At 38.6% G+C, this 23,211-nt stretch overlaps 1 protein-coding gene across 4 annotated transcripts in view; it reads right to left on the bottom strand.

Annotated features, from left to right (window-relative positions):
* GMEB1 (glucocorticoid modulatory element binding protein 1) overlaps positions 1-23,211 on the bottom strand; it is a 35,303-nt gene that overhangs the window by 6,683 nt on the left and 5,409 nt on the right. For all 4 annotated transcript variants that reach the window (XM_061390720.1, XM_061390746.1, XM_061390737.1 and 1 more), the window contains exons 2-9: positions 22,289-22,446; positions 14,016-14,098; positions 13,122-13,246; positions 12,043-12,146; positions 9,306-9,463; positions 7,582-7,713; positions 5,957-6,094; positions 869-991 (exon numbers count right to left, since the gene is read on the bottom strand). In XM_061390720.1, coding sequence (XP_061246704.1) covers positions 869-991; positions 5,957-6,094; positions 7,582-7,713; positions 9,306-9,463; positions 12,043-12,146; positions 13,122-13,246; positions 14,016-14,098; positions 22,289-22,416 — 991 coding nt within the window. In that variant the 5' untranslated portion in view covers positions 22,417-22,446. The remainder of the gene's footprint in view (positions 1-868; positions 992-5,956; positions 6,095-7,581; positions 7,714-9,305; positions 9,464-12,042; positions 12,147-13,121; positions 13,247-14,015; positions 14,099-22,288; positions 22,447-23,211) is intronic.

Raw genomic sequence — 23,211 nt, forward strand, 5'->3', positions numbered from 1 at the left:
AATGAAAGTTATACTAATTTGTAGCTAGATTAGAAACTGCTACTTCCTGTACTGTAATTAGAGAAGAAACCAAGAAACACCACATAGGAATCCTCCTGTTAAATATTCCCTGACAATAAATGAGAATTCCCTTTGTTCTACCACCATACCTTCCATATGCCTCTGCTACAGAACTACTTTTTGCACATATTTCTAAGTCTGCTTTCCCTTGAGTTCCTTGAAAGCCCTCAAGAGACTGAGATTACCTTACTCAACATTATATTTCTAAAATCTAGCTTGGAGACCAGCACAAAGCATTGGGTTGGCCAAAAAATTTGTTCAGGTTTTTCCATAAGATCATGCAGAAAAACCCAAATGAACTTTTCGGCCAACCCAATACTTATTTAAAGGGTTAAATTATATATATGCTCATAATTTCTGATTACCAGAAATAAGGGAAGTGCAAAATGTGTATCTATCAACCAACTCAGTATTAATAATGTAAAAAAGACAAGGGTCAGCTTTATTCTTCTGCCACTTATATTACTGGGCTAATGGAGCAATCTAGCAGACATCTTCATCCTTCAAAGATATAAAAGGAGGATCATATTGCTAGTTTTCTTTTCTTTCCTTTTGTACTTCTCTGCTTGACCTGATTCCATCTCACCCAGGACTGTGTACAAAGAAAAAGCCAAATCTAATACTATGTGATTTGAAAGAAAGAAAGACAGAGAAGGAAGAAAACAGAAAAGGCAGGAGCGAGGGAGAGAGGGAGGAAAAGAAGGAAGGAAGGAAAAAGCCAGTCCAGTCCCAACAGAAGACAACAAAGAAATGCCAAGACTCGATGATGTTAGTATATCACCAAAGAAAAGAGAGAAGCTATACATACCTGTGAGAGTATAGAGAAACTGCTCTTCTCCCTGTTCTACTTGGTTCTTCCTGTTGTCCAAAACCTTCTTAACTGTGTCCATTAGGCCAAATGTATGTGCTACATTGTTAAGAACAGCAGCATCTATTTAAAACAAAATAGGTCTGTCCAGTTAAAACAGAAATGCTCCACAAACTCCCTACTATGCTACTTATAAATATAAAGCAATTCAGAAATTAGAATGCTAATTGCATTTTCAAAAAAACAAAGATTTATCACAGGGCATCCCTGGTGGTCCTGTGGCTGGGACTCTGCACTCCCATTGCAGGGGGGCCTGGGTTTGATCCCTGCCCCACATGCCTCAACTAAGACCTGGTGCAACCAAAGAATAAATACAAAGAAATGAATATTGAGTAAAAAAGATTTATCACATGTGTAACTAATTTTTATTTAATTGTTATATCTTTATACATCTCTCCATATAAATAAATACAAAAATAAGGGGAAAAATCTTGCATCTGGGTATAGGTTCTGACTTGGTTTAGAAAAACATGGTCATTCTGGACTCGCCTGGCAGTCCAGTGGTTAAGACTCTGCCTTCCAATGCAGAAGGCACAGGTTTGATCCCTGGCTGGGGAACTAAGATCCCACATGTTGTGTGGTATGGCACAAAAAAGAAAGAAAAAGAAAACATGGTCATCTACTAAGCAGAGCTAAGTCTGAATCTTGGTTTTGATGTTTCCTGTCTGTGTGACCTTGGGTAAGTCATTTCAGTTTTTTCATTTGAAACAAATGGGACTAATAATACTTACTCTGCAAAATAGATATGAAGGTTTGAAATATCATATGTTAATTGCCAAACATGGGCATTTATTATTATTAATAGTATTATCCTTATGCCCCTTTAAACAAAGCTTCTTGAAAGAGCTGTTACTAACTGAGCTGTTATTAACTCAGACCACTTCTCTACCTATAGCTAGCTCTCTTCCACAGTCATCTCATCCAGTTTCATCAGTTTAGTTCAATTCAGTTGCTCAGTCATGTTTGACTCTTTGCAACCCCACAGACTGCAGCATACCAGGCTTCCCTGTCCTTCACCAACTCCTGGAGCTTGCTCAGACTCATGTCCATTGAGTCGGTGATGCCATCCAACCATCTCATCCTCTGTCATCCCCTTCTCCTGCCTTCAATCTTTTCCAACATCAGGGTCTTTTCCAGTGAGTCAGTTCTTCACATCAGGTGGCCAAAGTATTGGAGGTTCAGCATCAGTCCTTCCAATGAATACTCAGGACTGACTTCCTTTAGGATGGACTGGTTTGATCTCTTTGCAGTCCAAGGGACTCTTAAGAGTCTTCTCCAACATCACAAAGCAAAAGCATCAATTTTTTGGCACTCAGCTTTCTTTATGGTCCAACTCTTATGTCCATACATGACCACTGGAAAAACCATAGCTTTGACTAGATAGACCTCTGTTGGCAAAGTAATGTCTCTGCTTTTTAATATGCTGTTTAGGTTGGTCATAGCTTTTCTTTCAAGGAGCAAGTGTCTTTTAATTACATGGCTGCAGTCACCATCTGCAGTGATTTTGGAGCTCAAGAAAAGAAAGTCTGTCATTGCTTCCATTATTTCCCCATCTATTTGCCATGACGTGATGGAAAGGGATGCCATGATCTTAGAATTTTGAATACTGAGTTTTAAGCCAGCTTTTTCACTCACCTATTTCATTTTCATTAAGAAGCTCTTTAGTTCCTCCTCACTTTCTGCCATAAGGGTGGTGTCATCTGAATATCTGTGGTTGTTGATATTTCTCCCAGCAATCTTGATTCCAGCTTATGCTTCATCAGGCTGGCATTTTGCATGATGTACTCTGCACATACGTAAGTTAAATAAGCAGGGTGACAATATACAGCCTTGATGTACTCCTTTCCCGATTTGGAACCTGTCTGTTGTTCCATGTCTAAGTCTAACTGTTGTTTTTTGACCTGCATACAGGTTTTCAGGAGGCTGGTAAGGTAGTCTGGTATTCCCATATCTTGAAGAATTTTCCAGTTGGTTGTGATCCGCGCAATCAAAGGCTTTAGGATAATCAATGAATCAGAAGTAGATGTTTTTCTGGAATTCTCTTGCTTTTTCAATGATCCAATGGATGTTGGCAGTTTGATCTCTGGTTCCTCTGCCTTTTCTAAATCCAGCTTGAATATCTGGAAGTTCTCAGTTCACATACTGTTGAAGTCTAGCTTGGGGAATTATGAGAATTACTTTGCTAGCGTGTGAGATGAGTGCAATTGTGCAGTAGTTTGAACATTCTTTGACATTGCCTTTCCTTGGGATTGGAATGAAAACTGACCTTTTGGAGTCCTGTGGCCACTGCTGAGTTTTCCAAATTTGCTGGCATATTGAGTCCTGTTTCATAGTTTTAAGTATCATAGACATGCTAAGAACTCCCACATGTAGCTATCCAGCCCAGATCTCTTTCCTGCATTACAGATTCATACTTCTGTTTAGTCAAGTGACATCTCCATCTGAAGTCCTCATAAGCATCTCAATTTAAAAGTCAAAAGTCAATTTTGATTTCCTATCCCAGCAGTCTTCATCTCAAGAAATTTTGCCACCACTCACAGTTCAGACAAAAAATACATTAGTTATCCTGGATTTCTTTCTTTTTTACCTGACATCTAATCCATCAGCAAGACCTGTCAGTTCCACATTCAAAACATATCCCCAGTATGATCATTTCTTCCCAGGTCTACCACTACCCACTTAATTCACACTACCATCGTCTCTTGCCTGAACTAACTCCTTCAAGAGTCTTCCAACTGGTCTTCTTTTTTGAACTATTTATTTATTTATTTGGCTGTGCTGGGTCTTAGTTGCAGCATGCAGGATCTTTAGTTGCAGCATTCGAACTCTTAGCTGCAGCATGTGGGATCTAGTTTCCTGACCAAGGATTGAACCTGGGCCCCCTGCATTAGGAGATCACAGTCTTAGTCACTGGACCACCAGGGAAGTACTCTAAGTGGTCTTCTTGTTTCTATTCTTGCCCCATATAATCTATTCTCCCCACAGCAACCACAGTGATCTTTTAAAAATAAAAATAAACCTGATCATTTTACTCTCCTGCTCAAAATCACTATGATGGCTTAATGTCACCTTAAAATAAAACCCAAAGTTTTATCTTTGGGTTTTATCTGACCAAAGCTTATCCAAAATGTCCCCCCTGCTTCTGTCCAACTTCATCACCTATCACTGTTTCCATTAACAGTCCACTGGAGCCATATGTCAGCACCCCTCTAATTCTTTGAACCCACTCAGTTTACTGTCATATCAAGATCTTTGTCCCCTCTGCCTGGAGTGTTCCTTCTCCCAGTCTGTCACATGGCTATCTCCTTCAATTCAGATTTCTACTCAAATGCCGCCTGCTTAGAGGGGGCTTCTTTGACCACCCTGTCTAAAAGAATCACCCGTTTTTTATATTAGTTGCCTTAAAAAAAAACAACGTCCAATCATAAAAAAAAGATTCTGCTGTAACGTTTAAGCGTATTTACATAATGTAAATACCAGGGGCTTCCCTGGAAGCTTAAATGGTAAAGAATCTAACTGCAATGCAGGAAACCCCAGTTTGATCCCTGGGTCAGGAAGATTCCCCTGGAGAAGGAAATGGCAACCCATTCTAGTATTCTTGCCTGGAGAATTCCTTGGATAGAGGAGCCTGGAGGGCTGCAGTCCATGGGGTCATAAAGAGTGGGACACAACTGAGCAACTAACACTTCCTGACTTCCTTACACATAGTATATGAGTCATAAAGAGGTAACAATACACATCTAACAAATCTAAGGACAGACTTAACTAAACATACAAGCTTATGAGACCTCATAATGAGCCCTTTTGTATCAGATGATTAAAACATTTTACATTGTGCATGACAGCAAGTACCCTGTAAGTATGCAGAAACACTTATAAATGCACACAATAGTTCTGGGAGCCTTAAACTAACAGAATACGAGAATTGTCTAAGACAGGCGGATTTCTTCAATTTTCAAACTCTATATATCTATTTATATCTATATTGAGAGAGAGACAGAGAGACTGCTTTCTGGCACCATTTACAAAGGCAAAAATTACCTGTGGAAAAAGCAATGCCAAACCTGAGTTTAAAACCAAGGTATGCTAAAAACAGAGCTACCACATATGATCCAGCAATCCCACTCCTGGGCATATATTCGGAAATGATGAAAATTCCAGTTTGAAAAGATATATGGACTCCAATGTTTACAGTAGCAATTTACAATTTGCAGCAATCAAGACATGGAAGCAACCTAAGTGTCCGTTGGCAGGTAAATGGATAGAGAAGATGTGGTATATATATCCAATGAAATATAACTTAGTCATAACAAAAGAAAATATTGCCATCTGCAGGAACACAGATGGACCTAGAGAATATCATACTAAGTGAAGCCAAAGACAAATATTATATAATATTATTTATACAAATATAAATATTTGTATTTATATTATATATAAAAATATATATAACAATATATATATATTTATATATATATTATATATATATAAAAATATATATAACCTAACAAAATAATACAAATGAATTTATTTACAAAATAGAAACAAACTCACAGACATAGAAAACATGTTTATGGTTACTATTTCCCCCATGGGAAGTGGGGGATGGATAAAGTAGGAGTATGGGATTAAGAGATATACACTACTACATATAAAATACATAAGCAACAGTGATCTACTGTATAGCACAGGGAACTATATTCAGTATCTTCTAATAACTTATAATGGAAAATAATCTAAATATATATAAATATATACACACACACAAAACTGAATCATTTTGCTGTACACCTAAAACTAACACAATATTATAAATCAACTACACCTCAATTAAAAAAAATATTTTACAGTTAAAATTTACAGTTATGAACTTTGTATAGTAACTTACTGTTTTATGATCCTTAATTTCCTAATCTGTAAAATGAGGATAATAATACCTGTACCTCAGTGTTTCATGAGGCTAATAACGTCTGCCTACAATTGTTACTGTTTAATAAAGACCACTATCGTTAGGATTAGTATGTTTACCTGTGACCTGGAAGGGAGCCTGGATGAGCCGCTGCTGAACTCCCCTAAGTAGCTCCTCTATTTCCTTCTGTATATTGCAGACAACCTCTTCCATCAGTCCAACATCAGCTATTCCTTTCCAGAACATCAAAGTGTCCTCTGGCAAAAAAGGATAAGACAGAAGGCAAATAAGGGATGCTACATATACTTAGGCTTCCCAGGTGGCTCAGTGGTAAAGAATCTGCCTGTAATACAGGAGACATGGGTTTGATCCCTGGGTCTGGAAGATTCCCTGGGTCTGGAAGATCCCCTGGAGGAGGAAGTCCCAACCCACTCCAGTATTCTTGCCTGGAAAACTCCATGGACAGAAGAGTCTTGTGGGTTATAGTTCATGGGGTCACAAAGAGTTGGATACAACTGAGCACACAAATAAGGGATGCTACATATGCTTAGGTATAGCTCTACAATGTTAAGTTCAAAAAAAATTTTTTTTCCATGCTGTGTGGCTTCATGGGATCAGTTCCCTGACCAGGAATTGAACCCAGGCCCTAGCAGTGAAAGCCCAGAATACTAACCACTAGGCCACCAGAGAATTCCAATGATTTCTTATTCAGGCATTTCTGGAAGAAGAAAAGAAGCTTTTGGAACACCAGCTGCCACCTTGAGTTGGTACATAACTATTTGGACTCCAGGTAACTGTGATAATTACCTCACTGGGTCATACCTCTGGCTACAGGGAATGGGTATCTTCCTTCAATAAAAGTATTAAATTAAATATTAAATACTAAAACATTTATTTAAATAATTTAAAGATAATAATACTGGAGTGGGTAGCCATTCTCATCTCCTGGGTTGGGAAGATCCCCTGGAGTAGGAAACAGCAACCCACTCCAGTATTCTTGCCTGGAGAATTCTATGAGAGAGGAGCCTGGTGGGCTACAGTCCATGGGGTTGCAGAGAGTCAGATGCAACTGAGTGACTAACACTTGCACTTTTCACTTTTAATATATAATATTTCAAAAGTTAAATAATAAATAAATTAAAGACATACTCCCTCTAATCCTATACTTAAAAACACCAAAATGAAATAGTTGAATAGGTGGGGGTATAAGCTCCCTGAGGGCAGAGGTTATGTCTTTTTATCTTTCTATCTAGATCAAGCAACAGTGCCAGCTAAAAACAGGCAGCGATAAACATTTGTTAAATGAATTAATGAAAGACGATATAAAGCTTCTCCTGTCCCTTTTAAGTGAATCACCATTAATCATCATCTACACCACCTGCTTGCTAATTTTTTCTTCTAAAATCTTGCAGTTTGGTTTATCTAACGAATGTGCCAAAGTTGGAATCAGTGTGGCAGCATAAGAAGATGGACTCCAGAGCGAAACAGCTGAATTCAGCTCTGATACCAGTTGTGTGATTGGTCTTAGGCAACGTACTAAACATTTCTGAATTTCAATTTCTTCATAAAATCTAACTTTGCAAGGCTGTTACATGGATTCAAATAAGATGTTTGCAGCTATAATTAGTATTAATATGCATAAGAAAGACCAGCACAAGTAATGAAGAGCCTTTCTGTGTCCATAATCATAATGGTGATAAGAATTACAAAACCTTGCAAGAAATCTGCGCGCCATAGATAGTACCTGAAATTTCCTCTGAGTCTTTCTTCACACCCTCCTCTGTGGCCATGGTGACAGCAGCAGTGAGAGCCGAGTTCCATTCCAGCCCTGCCTCTTCCATGCTCTCTTCTGAGATGGCAATCTGTGTGATGCTACCTAAAAGCAGTGCATTAAAGGGAAGGCCAGTGAATTTTATGAAAAAGTCACAGCTATCCTTTCTCAGACAGCCAGAGATCCTGCTATTTAACTTATGGCCTTTTGTCTGCAGGTCCCTATATTAAAAACTAGAATCCTAGGTAAGCCAGGATGAACACTGGCTTTCCTAAAGAAAACCTGCCTTGCAGAAAATGCTTTCTTCTTACTCTGAATAGAAAGTGAAAGATAACTTACAAAATCACAAAAGAGCAATCTGAGCAATTATATTTTTGAAAGAGACAGAAGGTAGGCATGATTGCCAGGCTGTACCCAGACTTAGTGAGGATGAGGAGGACTTGAAATAATTGAAAAAGAAAATTATGGTGCTTAGTCAAGAGCCCTACTCCAAGTGTATTTGATACTAACCATCTAGAATATGTGAATTTGCTATAACTTACTTATCAGCTGATGTAAGAGAAAGCAAGATAAATGAGACAAAAAAAAAAAAAAATCAGGTAAGAGATCCATGAATAGCAGATTCACAGAGGAAAAACCTATTGCTATCGATTTAATATTAAGGTTTTAAACAAAGAGAATTGAGAAAAATCAAACTGATCCAGACAGAAATATAAAATGTGGATTCTCCACTGTGAAGGATATCAGTAAACAAGCAAAATATCAATATAGATGATCAAGAAGGTTCAGCAAAATAAAAAGAAAGTAGATAATTTCACAGCATTTTTCACTTCTCAAGTCAAAGTGTCATACCACCAAATATTCACACTGCTAGATATTTTATACTTTCCCAAAAGAAACTCAGTGAGATTTGGCTTCTACTCATTCAGCAGTTAGGTTGGGAACAGAACCTTAGGGTTGACCAAAAGAAACCGTGCGAAGTCATTTTTAAAGCACAGTGCCTTCCTTACACTGCATTCTGTGTCTCTGTCAGGCATATTTTTAAGTCTCCTGGAAGTAGTTTAGACACATTCTAAGAACTTTAGCTGCGCTAAGTTTCCAGCTCAACTAAATCCTTAATAATAACCTCAAATGGTTATATCTTTCCTAGAGAGCCCTCATTCCAAACTCAACAATACTGAAGTGTGTGCACACCCTATCTCATTTGTGAAGATGTCTCAGCTTGTTTATCTGGATTCCTCCCAGACAGAGCTCTTTGACTCTCACAGCAGAGTCTCCAGAGTCCAGCCCAGTCAATGACACACTGTTTTTGAGACTTCTCAGTTCAACAGCTGAAAACCATTCACCATTCTAAATCCAGTCGCCTGCCTTGACCATCAGAATTGCCAGGGATTTTCAAAACAATCTAATTTCAAAGATATACCAAGCAGCACTGGCACCAAAGTAAACTGTTAAATAAACTCATATGAATCCCCTTTCTAACGTTTACCATGCATTGTAATACAGAAACAAGGAAGGAGGACTGGCCAGTAGGAATCGTTTGGGAGAAAACAGAGTTCTTTCTAAAGCGTGGACTCCTACCCAAGATTACCATATCTTCCATCAACACTCATGAGAATTAAAAACACAAAAGAGAACGAGGGGAAAAGTACTACTGAGCAACAGAATGGGTTTTCAGGTGGTTTCCTACCCCCTACCATCGGCCGATGTGGGCGTCTGCACCACACTTGTCTGCTGTCCTGGCACTGGAGCTCTTGCACTGCTGATAAGAAGATCAAATTTGGTGCTTCTGCAGGTATTGGAGCAAACCTTGTCATGTTGGTAAAAATCAATCTGTCCGGAGTCCATCATTTTCCTGTGCAAAGAGAGACAAGAAGTACCAGTTCAGCCTGTACTTCACGTACAGGGAGGGGACAGAGACAAAGTTGTGGAGTCCGTTCTATGTATTAGTGAAACCTAATAGTATTCAAGTCCTTAGGTCGCAAAAATTCTAACTGGGGCAATAAAATGTTCATGGTCCTGCCCACATGTACAAGCACTCCTCTTCCCTCCCTAGTCTACTCATTATGAGTACTCTCTTTTATTTCCCGTTATCACTAAGTTTTAGACATATAATTGTGACACTAGCTAAATTTCCCCATAGAATCTCATTGAAACCAAACCCTAAAGGGGAAAAGACTAACTCATATCCCAGCACAATTGAGAAAAGGCACAGGCGGATTCAAATTTTGTGGTTAGATTCTGAAATGTTAGTACTTGTAGACCAGCAAGATCTGTTGCCACTTCTGGAGACATAAAACTTCAGCACATGTCTTTCCTTTGAAAAAAAAAAAAGAAATAACTCTCCTATAAATACAGAGCAAAGCTGATTACACTAAACCCCCACTATAAAATGTCCTTATAACTAGATTCACAAGACATTGTTATTATAGGCTAGGAGCAAAACCATAGGATATTTTAATTAGAGTAAACTCTATGTTATAATGTTACTTGGCTTTCGCTGAAGATTTTTTAGGCACTCTGGGTCTTTTATATTTGGGGAGAGTTGGCATATGCTTATTTATCTCGCCAAATAAAACAACCCAAGAACAACAAGAAAAGTTAAAGGTATTCACCTCCAATTTCATTCAACTAATAATTAACACATACAAATGATCTGGAGTGAGTTTTTCAAAATTATGCCTCTGACTATACAGATAACACATGAAGAAAAAAATTAACATTTCCTCTGGAAAATATAAAAATTATTAAGAAAACAATTGCTCCTTAAAAAAAAAAATCCCCCAACACAAAGATAATGTCAAAAAAAACAAAGATAATGTCAACATTTTAGCATATGTTCTTCCACTAAATTTACTTACCTATATATTTTTTAAAACAACTAAATTAACTGATAGTCCATTTTGTTTTCTTTTTTACATTATAAGCAATTTTCCACGTAAAAAATCTTTAGGAATATTTTAATGTATAAACCCATATATTTAGATGAGCCATAATTTACTTCAGATACACCTTGCTGCTAAGTCACTTCAGTCATGGCTGACTCTGTGCGACCCCATAGATGGCAGCCCACCAGGCTCCCCCGTCCCTGGGATTCTCCAGGCAAGAAAACTGGAGTGGGTTGCCATTTCCTTCTCCAATGCATGAAAGTGAAAAGTGAAAGTGAAGTCGCTTAGTCGTGTCCGACCTTCAGCGACGCCATGGACTGCAGCCTTCCAGTCTCCTCCGTCCATGGGATTTTCCAGGCAAGAGTACTGGAGTGGGGTGCCATTACCTTGACTGTGTATTAAAGCAGACTGTAATTTTCACTATCCTGAATTATGTTGCAATAAACCCCATTATACTTTAATCTCTATAAGTACTGTAGATTTTTCTTTAGACAGATGCCTTAAAAAATTGAAGACAAAGAGTAAGAGGCTTTTAAGGCTCTTGATACATGTTCTGCGGAGAACTTTTAATTCTTGACCACATTTTAAAATTTTCTATCAATAGGTGACTGCTACTGATAGAAAATAATGTTAATTTTATGGGTAGGGGATGAAATTATGATAAACTTGCTGCAAAAACAGAATTGGTGAGAATATTATACATTCTAATTTCTGGGCTTCCCTGGAGGTCCAGTGGTTAAGAATTCACCTTGCAATGCAGGGGACACGGGTTCAATCCCTGGTCCTGGAAGATCCCACGTGCTTCAGGGCAAATAAGCACATGCAGCACAACTATTGAGCCTGTACTCTAGAGCCCACGAGCCACAGCTAGTGAGCCCACATATCACGACTACCAAAACCTGCACACCATAGAGCCCATGCTCTGCAATGAGAAGCCTGTGCACCGAAACTAGAGAGTAGGCCCCACTCACTGCAACTAGCAAAAGCACATGGCAGCAACAAAAACCCAGCACACAGCCACAGAGAAATAAATAATTTTTTTAAAAACTATTTGCATTAAAAAAAATAACGTTTATTTCTATGGCACAATGACGGCAAGGATTGCATTCATTGTGCATAACTGTTTCTTATGAACAGCAACCTTCTGCTTTACCAGATTATCCCAGAATTTGTCCGTCAGCCTACATCTCCATGGTAGCCACTCTTTCTTAGCACCAGGCTTAGCTCCACCTATGCTGAGTGATCTCAAGCGAGACTGTCATCTACTCCTGAGCTTCTCTGCACAGAGACGATCCTACCCAGCATTGTGACATCACAAGAATTTGCCCTAGATGCTGGAAGGAGTCGATTTAATTCAATTTTCCTTCTCTCACAGGGATTTTAAGAACAAGTTGATGAAGGTCAAATAATACATGGATTGTTCAAGCCAATCCTTCAGACAGAATAAAAATTCAAGTTGGAGAGGAAAGACTGGATTCTCTGGATTCTACCCTGATTAAGTACCCCACAGTCACTTCAAAGGTGTGGATTTGCTATCAGAGCTCACCTGAGCATGATTCCACCCAGACGAATAGCTCTCTTCCAGTCCTTCAAGGTGGATTTGCCAGCCAGATGAACAAAATGCTTGGGGCTGATCAACTGATCATTGAACTAATGTAAAAGGAAAAGTCCAAAATAATCCAATGTTAATTTAGGCAGGCCATGAGGGAAAGAAAGACATAACTCTATTTGTTACAAACAAAACAATACCCAGATGACATCTCTCATCATAGCCTGTATTCTCTATCTTCCCATCCTATTGTGCTAGAGGAGGTGATCCTTCTCTGGCCCTGTCCTGGTGTTAATATATTGATTAGGATATAAAATCCATTTGTGTCCTGAATCAAGCAGATGGTTTTGATATTGCAAAGGCTATTAAAATAAACTGAAGTTATCTATCCAGCCCTGATGACAAGATTCAGGATCTGGTAGAAAGAAAAAGGATGGTAGAAACCAACAGCACTGCAGAGCCTCAAAACTCTGTAATCCTTAATGATTCCATGATGCTACTGACGGTGCCTACTACCTATGGGTAGAGCTGTGGCTACCAGCGGAGACAGAATAAGCAATTATTTCCACATTGTGCTCTCATGAAGATTATTTTCATCAGTAATAATTTTGAAGAAATTCTGCCAAACTACACACTAGTATAAGGCATTTTACATATACCATTTCACCTTCCAACAACCTTACTGTGTGCGTATGTATGTATAATTATTTGTATTTTAACATATGAAGTTCTGAAATATTACCTGACCAAGGTCACCTAACTAGTGATAGAGTTGAGACTCCATTCATTCAACAAAATATTTACTGATAAATATTCAGAGCACTAGTCCAAGTGCTAGGGATACAATGGTGAAGAAGACAGACAAATTCTCAGCTCTCAAAAGACTTGTATTCTGGTGGGACTTGAACCCAGGTCAGTATCACTCCAGAGTCCTTTTTTTTCTTTTAAACTGTGACACAAAGGGACGCTACAAAATTAAGAACACTGAAATGGTGGGGAAGAAGAGGTTCTAAAACCATACCCTTTGAAAACAAGGAGCCCCAAAATAGACCCCAGCAAGGAGAAAAGACAATTACCTTGACACACTTTACATTTATTCCTGGACATACAAACTTCTTCCAAAGGAGAATGGCTTTGCTCTCCCCACAAGTTATGGGGTAAGCAATTTCCATATCCTCATTTGCTTCTATAGTGCTTGCATCTTGCAAATGGAAAAAATATCAGTTATTTATCAAACATTCTTCTTTAAAGTTTAATTCAACAGCTCTAGTCTCCTGGTTCCTCTGAGGGGCTAACAGTTCACAGTGATTCGTATTGTTTAGGAATCTTCTGGAAGAAATGTGTCAGACACTGTGCCATGTGTTTTTACAGGTTCAATCTTTTTTAATTCTTAAAACAATCCTGTGAGGCGGTCATGGTTTCCTATGTACCTGTATGGGACTCAGAAACATGAAGGGATTTTCCAAGGTTATACAGCTAAGTGAGAATATGGGATTCAAACACCAAGTCTGACTAATTTCAGAGTTCCTCTTCAGTTTCTTTCCACTCTGCCTTCCAATCAGCACCTCATCAGCAACTTCCCTAATGACAGACACCAACCTTGAGACTCCAATTTCTTTAACAGATTTCTACTGATGAGAAGTCTTTTCAGTAACCCTAGCAAACTAACGTTAAACATCAACTGATAGCCCTAGCAGATCGCAGTGTCTCTTGATGTACCATCATCGAATTGATGGCTACAGCACCAGTAGAGCACATTGGGTAGTGAGGTGTGGGGGGACGGGAAGGGGAAATCAGGCACAAAAAGCAAGAAATCTCAACCAAGGAGGCTAAGGTTAAAAGTTCCAGAACAAGGCTTCCCTGGGGGTCCAGTGGTTACGACTCTGCGCTTCCAACTGCAGAGGGCTTCACATGCCTCAAAGTGTGGTTAAAAAAAAAAAAAAAAGTACTAGAACAACAAAAGGACTTACCAATCCCTTCTTCAATTTTGTGTATTGTGTGAGTTTCTACTGCCACAACTGCCGTATTGTTCTCAGATCCAGCTTCATAAATCCTGTCGTAAAAGTGTCCATCAATAAACTACATAAATCACGACAATATTAATATCCACAGCACGGGGTTAAGAAATTTGTTTTAATCTATCTCAAAAGGAATAAAATAATATACTTTACAACTTGATGTTAGTGTTCTGACTCAAGCCCCAATGTATCTAAATTCCAGGCTGCCCAAGACTGCTTAGCAGCTACTATCATGGAAATGAATCAACAACCTTCCTCATCCCAGAGGAAAAGTTTCTCTTGCTACTCTATTTACACTGCTACTTGTAAAATACCTGTATTTTACACCAGACTTATCCCTTCCTAACTTTAAAAGTTCATGACATAGATTGTTGCTTCACTTGTAACATATTATAGAATTATCCAAACATGACTAAAAAGTAATACCTTTAGACAATTCAAACCAGGAAGAACTTACTGACTACAGAAGCTGATGTCCCTTGTTGGAATCTAGGCACTTTAGCCATTTTTACACTTCAGCATTTTTTAAGGCATCATAATCAAACTACAGATATGAGCAGAGCCTAGTTTTTTAAAAAAAGAGAGAGAGCGATTATGCCCAAAGTAACTAGCAGTAATGAAAGGTACCACTTAAGGAAAACTCTTTCTCCAAAGTGTTTCTGCCTTCTAAGAAATGGGCTCAGATAACCTGACATGAACACTGACATCCTTTGTTTAATTTCCACAATAAGCCTAACATGCTATTTACTGCACTTGCTATCCTGAAGTACTGCCTGAACAATCCCCTTTGCATCAGTGATTTCCCTCCCTGATGGCAACACCTTTAGCACAGACCTCCCTTCTGAATTCCACAGCAGGACACAATTAACTGCTAATAAATAAATGCACTGGAATATCCCATAGGACTTGATTGAATGAATTATGTCTAAAATAACCAAGTTCTCTTTCCTCTCCCACCTCCCAAACTACTCTTCTTCCTATATTTCCCATCCTTGTAAATGACACTACTCAGCACACAGTAGCCTAAAACAGAAGCCTGGAAATTACACTAAATTTCTCCCTTTTCATCCTCCTCAACTCCCACACAGCCAGTCACTAAGTCCTGCCAGATACACGTACTTAACACCCTCCCTGTCTATTTCCACTGCTACTGCCTTAACTCAGGCTGCGTCATCTCTAGTCTGAACCAGTTTCCTCACATCAACCTGATCTTCTATATTCCTTCCAGAATGATCAGGTAACACCCTCTGCAAAACCCTGCAAGAATCTCCTCCTTGCTGCTGAAATAAAGCCCCAAATACATAATATGATATTTAAGTCCCTCCATGATCTGGTCCCTGGTTTCAATTCTCACCAAACCCCCACCAGACAACCCAAGCCCCTATAGTACCAAACTGCCATCTTCTTTTATCCCTTCTGTTCTTGCTCTTCTTCCTCTTCCCAGAACATCTTTCCCCATCGTTTGTTTTTTAATCAGCAGCCTGTATGGTGCTTTTTCTTCCATCTCAGTCCTCTGGTATAATCATCCAATTCCTCCTCTGTGACCCAACTGTACTTTAGGCTTTTGCCACAACAACTATAATATTTAATACTATTTACTTATTTACCTTTCTTTCTCTCCTTGGGCATAATCTAAGAGGTCCCTGAGAGGCCTAGTGGTTAGGGTTCTGAGTTTCACCGCTGTGGCCCAAGTTCAATCCCTAGCTGGAGAGCTAAGATCCCACCATGCAGCACAGACAAGAAAAAAATAAAACCATACCTCTACTTCAAGTAAATTTGGTAAGCTCATTGACCAATAAGTACAAAATCCTTTAAAATAATAGATTCTTGTCTATACATAATTTCAACAACCAGTAAATTGCACTTGGGAAGTTGGGGCATAGTCTGTATTTTTACAGGCAAAAGATTTTATCAGGGAAAATCTTTCTAAAGCAACTCATAATAGTGATGGATTTAGCTTAATTCTCTATACTTACTAAAACTATAGTCAAAAATCATAAAATATGTTTAAAATGTTAAGGATTTATAAGATATCAATAGCCTTCTGAATCATCAAAGTAAGGCAAAATTAGGTTTACTAGAGCTTTTTTTAATAATCACCCCAAAATTTTATTATGATTGTTGTTATTCCTTTATTAATTCACATTCTTTGAGAACACATGATATAATAAATCCTTTTTTCCCAAGAACACAGAAGCTTACACTCTAAATTGAAGTATAAAACATGCACACAAATTATTATGCTACAAATAATAAGTGGTAATTATGGATCGGTGAAGTACAAGTCAGTTACTATTAGCATTTACAATGACTGTGATGTTAACTTCACTAATAGTATAATGTGTGCATATAAATACATATAAATAGTATAATATATAGTACATATGGTATACATGTTTAAGAGTTTTAAAGTTAAGGCCACATTATTGTATTCCAATTCACTGAAAATTGAAAATATACTTTTTTTTTTTATCTTGAATGTTAAGGAAAGCTATTCTGATTAATTGAGTGTGGGATTCTTACATAAGCTAAGGGGTACCCTACTGATCTGAGTTTATATATATTCCTAACATTTTAAACCTCCCACTAGGGAGGGATATGAGCATAAGGAAAGTAAGGTCACTATTCCTCAAACTGAACTATTCCACTCAGCACGCTGAGTAAATTTATGTAGTATTAAAATCACCAGTCCTTTCATTGTTAAAAACTCTTATGAATCCAAAATGAATTGGAAAGTCAAGAATGTAATGGAATCTTAGTACTTTCATTCCTTCTGAGAATTTCCAAAGTATATTTAAAGGTTTTATTTGAAAAGGTTAATAATCATCTTTTTTGTTTTTAAAAAGAAAGCATACACTGAACAAGTCTTCTTTGTTGGAAAAACTCCCAGAATAAAAAATCTTCTTAGTATCTCAGTACCTGAGTACCTGCTTCCCTAGTGGCTCAGAGGGTAAAGCGTCTGCCTGCAATGCAGGAGACCTGGGTTCGATCCCTGGGTCAGGAAAATCCCCTGGAGAAGGAAATGGCAACCCACTCCAGTACTCTTGCCTGAAAAATCCCATGGACAGAGAAGCCAAGTAGACTACAGTCCATGGGATCACCAAGAGTCGGACACAACTGAGCGACTTTGCTTCACTCACCTTAGTATCTCTATTTTCTTAAAAACATGAATGTGGATATATTTTAACTTAGTATCATTATGAAAGTATCATCTTATATAATGTGTCAGGTTATACTCTACTTTTGCTTCATACGTATCCCTGAAAATGTGTATATGGTGAATATTTGGGAAAGTATAAAGTGTCATATATGTAAAAAAATTAAAATGATGGGCAAAAGGAATTACATATTGAAATTTAACAATACTTATATAAAATCTCTATTTCTTGCCTTTTGAATATCAGCCAGCCAGTCAGTTCACTCACTCAGTCACATTCGACTCTTTGTGACCCCATGGACTGCAGCATGCCAGGCTTCCCTGTCCATCACCAACTCCCAGAGCTTATTCAAACTCACATCCATCGAGTTGGTGATGCCATCCAACCATCTCATCCTCTGTCACCCCCTTCTCCTCCTGCCTTCAATCTTTCCCAGCATCAGAGTCTTTTCAAATGAGTCAGTTCTTTGCATCAGATGGCCAAATTGGAGTTTTAGCTTCAGCATCAGTCCTTCCAATGAATATTCATGATTCATTTCCTTTAGGATGGACTGGTTGGATCTCCTTGCAGTCCAAGGGACTCTCAAGAGTCTTCTCCAATACCACACTTCAAAAGCATCAATTCTTTGGCACTCAGCTTTCTTTATAGTCCAACTCTCACATCTTTTAAATATAATCTTTACCAATTTATTCCTAGCAATGTATGCATACCTTTTGATTGTTTATTTCCTTCACACTTGAATTACAGCCCATCAGGTGAAGTATGATGAGGCTGAACACTGACACCTGATAATTTTCACCTTTGTCTCAAGTGTATTAAAATTAAAATGAGACCTATATATCTCATCACTAAAATCACTGTTTTTGTACCCTGCTCATTTTTACAAAATGAGGCTAAAATCCAATAAAATATTAAAATAATTAAATAATACAACTGACAAACATCTCAAAATGCAATAGCCACCCCCCTCCCAAAAAAAGGCAATACCTCAAAATGTTTATTCACTAGCTTATGCATTAAAATTCACTGTAGACAGTGGATTGGGAAGTCAATGTATGTTGGACAAAGATGCCTCTACCTAATCAAGCAATGCCAGGTTTCCAGATAAGACAGTATCATTTGGAAAATAAAAAAGACCAACAGAAAATTAAGTGGAACCAAATCTTCAAAAGAATTAAGTCTCGAAGCAGCAGAGAAGTTTTTTCTGTCTCCACTGTGGATAGGACTAGTGACAACTGGAATACTTTAGGAAAGACAGAAGAACCTGACCTTTAATTCTTCTTGATGTTACTGTACCTCAAAAGGTAACGACGACAAGTATGTGTGTGTGTATCAAAATAAAATTCCCAAATGAGTTTGAATAAGCATGCATAATCTGTGGTGCCAATAAAAATTTAAGACACTCTATATGTTAGACATTATTTATATCAACTTTCCTTTATAGACCTTAGAATATCTCCTTTATGCTTAACAATATTTAGAAATGTCAGACTTCCCTCGTGGCCTAGTGGTTAAGAATCTACCTGCCAATGCAGGGAATGTGGGTTTGATCCATAGCCCAGGAGGATTCCACATGCCATGGGGCAACTGAGCCCGTGTGCCGCAACTACTGAAGCCCAGCAAGAGAAGACACTGCAGTGAGAAGCCCATGCACCACAACTGGAGAGTAGCCTCTGATCACCACAACTAGAGAAAGTCCACGCACAGAAAAAAAGATCCAGCACAGTCAATAAATACAAATTATTAAAGAAGAAAGAAATGTCAGAAAACTATGGTTACGTTTTTAAAACTAATAAGAAAGTGTCCTTATCTTTTACAGATACATACAAATGTCTGGGATTTGCTTCAAAAAAAATTCAGGAGTGGGCGGATATAGAGATGAAATCAGACCGGCCATGTGTTGACAACTGTTGAAGCTGGGTGATGGATGCTTACATGGGGGTTCATTATCATATTTTCTTTATTTGGAGGTATATTTGAAATTTCCTATAATAAAAAGCTTTTTAAATTATCAAGACAGGTTAATAGTTTAACAGTTTTTCCCTAGAACTTTTTAAGGCAAGGTACATGACTTAGTAGACCGGGATTGGATTACTGTCCTTCCTCAGTATTGTGGGGAGATTGGTTCCAGAAAACCCCTGCAAATACCAAAATCCACAGATGTGCAAGTCTTTTATAAAATGGCATAGTATTTGCATATAATATACATACATCCTCCCATATACTTTAGATCAGCTATTGCATAAATCAGATGATTAAAAATTAATTAATGATTAAAAAACTGTCAGCCTATTAGCCTATCTTGGTAATTTATAAAGCTGTTTATTATAGGAAATTTCAAAAATACTTCCAAATAGAGAAAATATGATAATGAACCCTCATGTAAGCATCCATCACCCAGCTTCAACAGTTGTCAACACATGGACAGTCTGATTTCATCTCTACATCTGCCCACTCCTGAAGTTTTTTTGAAGCAAATCCCAGACATTTGTATATATCTGTAAAAGATAAGGACTCTTTATTATTAGTTTTAAAAATATAACCATAGTTTTCTGACCTTTCTTTCTTAATAATTTTTACTTATTGATTGAACTGGGTCTTTTTTTCTGTGCATGGACTTCCTCTAGTTGTGGTGATCAGAGGCTACTCTCCAGTTGTGGTGTATGGGCTTCTCACTGTGGTGTCTTCCAAACTGTGAAAGGAGTACGTCAAGGCTTATTTAACTTATATGCATGCAGAGTACATCATGTGAAATGCTGGGCTGGATAAAGCACAAGCTGGAATCAAGATCGCAGGCTGCTGCGGCTAAGTCGCTTCAGTCGTGTCTGACTCTGTGCGACCCCATAGACGGCAGCCCAGGAGGTTCCCCCATCCCTGGGATTGTCCAGGCAAGAAAGTGAAAAGTGAGAGTGAAGTCGCTCAGTCGTATCCGACTCGTAGCGACCCCATGGACTGCAGCCCACCAGGCTCCTCCGTCCATGGGATTTGTCAGGCAAGAGTACTGGAGGGGTTGCATTGCCTTCTCCAAGATTGCAGAGAGAAATATCAATAACCTCAGATACGCAGATGACACCACCCTTATGGCAGAAAGCAAAGAAGAATTAAAGAGCTTCTTGATGAAAGTGAAAGAGGAGAGTGAAAAAGTTGGCTTAAAATTCAACATTCAGAAAATTAAAATCATGTCATCCGGTCCTACCACTTCATTTCAAATAGATGAGAAAACTATGGAAACAGTGACAGACTATTTTCTTGAGCTCCAAAATCACTGCAGATGGTGACTGCAGCCATGAAATTAAAAGACGCTTACTCCTTGGAAGAAAAGCTATGACCAACCTAGACAGCATATTAAAAAGCAGAGACATTGAAACTGCTTTTTTTTAATTTATAGTAAAGTATAGTGCTAATTAAAAAATAAATAAATAAAAAATAAAAAGCAGAGACATTACTTTGCCAACAAAGACCCATCTAGTCAAAGCTATGGTTTTTACAGTACTTATGTATGGATGTGAGAGTTGGACTATAAAGAAAGCTGAGTGCCAAAGAATTAATGCTTTTGAACTGTGGTGTTGGAGAAGACTCTTGGGAATCCCTTGGAGTACAAGGAGATCCAACCAGTCCATCCTAAAGGAAGTCAGTTCTGAATATTCACTAGAAGAACTGATGTTGAAGCTGAAACTTCAATACCTGAAACTTTGGCCACCTGATGTGAAGAACTGACTCACTGGAAAAGACCCTGATGCTGGGAAAGATTAAAGGCAGGAGGAGAAGGGGATGACAGAGGATTAGATGGTTGGATGGCATCACCAACTCAAGAGACATGAGTTTGAGCAAGCTCTGGAAGTTGGTGATGGACAGGGAGGCCTGGCGTGCTGCAGTCCATCGGGTTGCAAAGATTCAGACACGATTGAGTGACTGAACTGAACTGAAGATTATTTGTAATATCTAATATAATGTAAATGCTTATAAATAGTTGCCTGTGTGTGGCAAATTCAATTTTGCTTTTTGGGACTTTCTGGAATTTTTTTTTTCCATCCAAGGTTGGTTGAATCTGAGGATGTGGAACCTACAGATACAGAGGGCCAATTGCGTGTTTGCCTAGTGAAAGTTGCTCAGTCGTATCCGACTCTTTGCCAACCCATGGACTGTAGCCTACCAGGCTCCTCGTCCATGGAATTCTCCAGGCAAAAATACTGGAGTGGGTAGCTGTTCCTTTCTCTCGGGGATCTTTCCAACCCAGGGATAGAACCCAGGTCTCCCACATTGCAGGTGAATTCTTTACGATCTGAGCCACTAGGGAAGCCCGTAGAATACTTCTGATCCTTAAATCTTTTATATATTCCCCAAGATAAAATAACGAGCCCCCTCTTCTCTCTGGAGATCTAATTCCTGTTTACCTTTCAAGCCCATTTAAGAATCTTATCTCTTCTCTCAAATCCATTGTGATTTTCTGAATCACTTCTCTGAATTCAAAAGCACATCCTAAGCATGCCACTTGGCACTTCTTAGATTTTGCCATGTAAGTGATCACTCTATTTATAAACATGTAGTTTTGCTTTGCACAACTAGACTGCAAGCTTCGTGATGGTGAGAACCATGTGCTATATTGCTTTCAACACCTTTGTGATATGTTGTATAATGGTAGGCAATTGATACACATATTTTTAATAGACTAAGCTTGATAATTTGCCCATCCATGAGGGCCCAGAGAACTTCTGGTAGGAATACTTTTTTAGCTGCCTTGCCTATTCTCCTCTGACTGTAACTATCTCTTTTGGCAAAAGTACCACGTGTACCAAGGCACTGCGCTAAAGTGTGGATAAATATGATAAGGGAACCATGTAGCTTATCCTCAAGGAACTGAGAGTAGAGGGCGAGAGACGAGGAAACAGTCAGTTGTTGTAATAAGTACTGAATGACAAATATAGCACACAATACATTATAGAGATGAAAACTTAGCTCTGAGAGTTGATGTTGAATGTTCCATTGTGCTAAATCACCTTAAAGTTACAATACCTCCACTCTAAACTCCCCAAAATTTTCAGAATATTCCAATCTTTAGTCACTTACCCTTGTTGCACAGGCTGTAACTGCAAGATCACCTGGGTTTTAGTGTCTTCAGGGTTCTCCCCTTCATTTCCTTCAGTGGGTACCACAACCACATCTCCCACTGGGACACTCACTTCTGCATTAGCCATCTTTCACATGAAGTCAGATAGCTGGGAATGCTGTCAGAAATAAGAAGCACCAGTAATTTTGTCTGATTTGAAAAGATGACAACCATAGGAAAGGAACAGCAATATAATAACTATTAATTCCAAGGGCATCCTGGAGATCATGGTCTCCTGAAAAAGATGGGAATTGTAAGAAGGGGCAGACATCTTTTCACAGAAATGCCTTTGGACTTCACTAGCGACTGGAGATTTTCTTAGTATGTGTGATTCACCCAGTGGTATGCTGCAGGCAGCTCCACCAGCTCCTGAGAACCAACTGTGCACGTGCCTGTGTGCTCAGTTGGGTCCGACTCTTTGCAACCCCATGGACTGTAGCCCACCAGGCTCCTCTGTCCATGGAATTTTCCAGGCAAGAATACTGGAGAGGGTCGCCATTTCCTACTCCAGAGGATCTTCCTAACCCAGAGATTGAACCCGCATTTCTTCCATCTTCTGCACTGCAGGTAGATTCTTTACCACTGAGTCACAGGGGAAGCCAACTGTGTACATCTCTTTGCAACTCCCAGTTTAGCAACATCAAGTTGGTAACTTGAAATCAGTGATGCTGGGAGTATATACACCAAAGAAATTGGCAAGCATTACAAATCAGGGTATTTTTTATTCTAGAGAGCTGGTATATGGCACATTACTAGTTCCATCCTAAGTGCTTAGAAAGTAAGAATCATCTATTTTCTTTGCAACCAGCCATTACACTTCATCAAGTGTTCTGAAACTAAGTTGCATGGAAAAAGAAAGATGATTTGCATTGTATGGCTGTTT

The sequence above is a fragment of the Bos javanicus genome, chromosome 2 (assembly GCF_032452875.1).
Source record: "Bos javanicus breed banteng chromosome 2, ARS-OSU_banteng_1.0, whole genome shotgun sequence".
Lineage (NCBI taxonomy): Eukaryota > Metazoa > Chordata > Mammalia > Artiodactyla > Bovidae > Bos > Bos javanicus.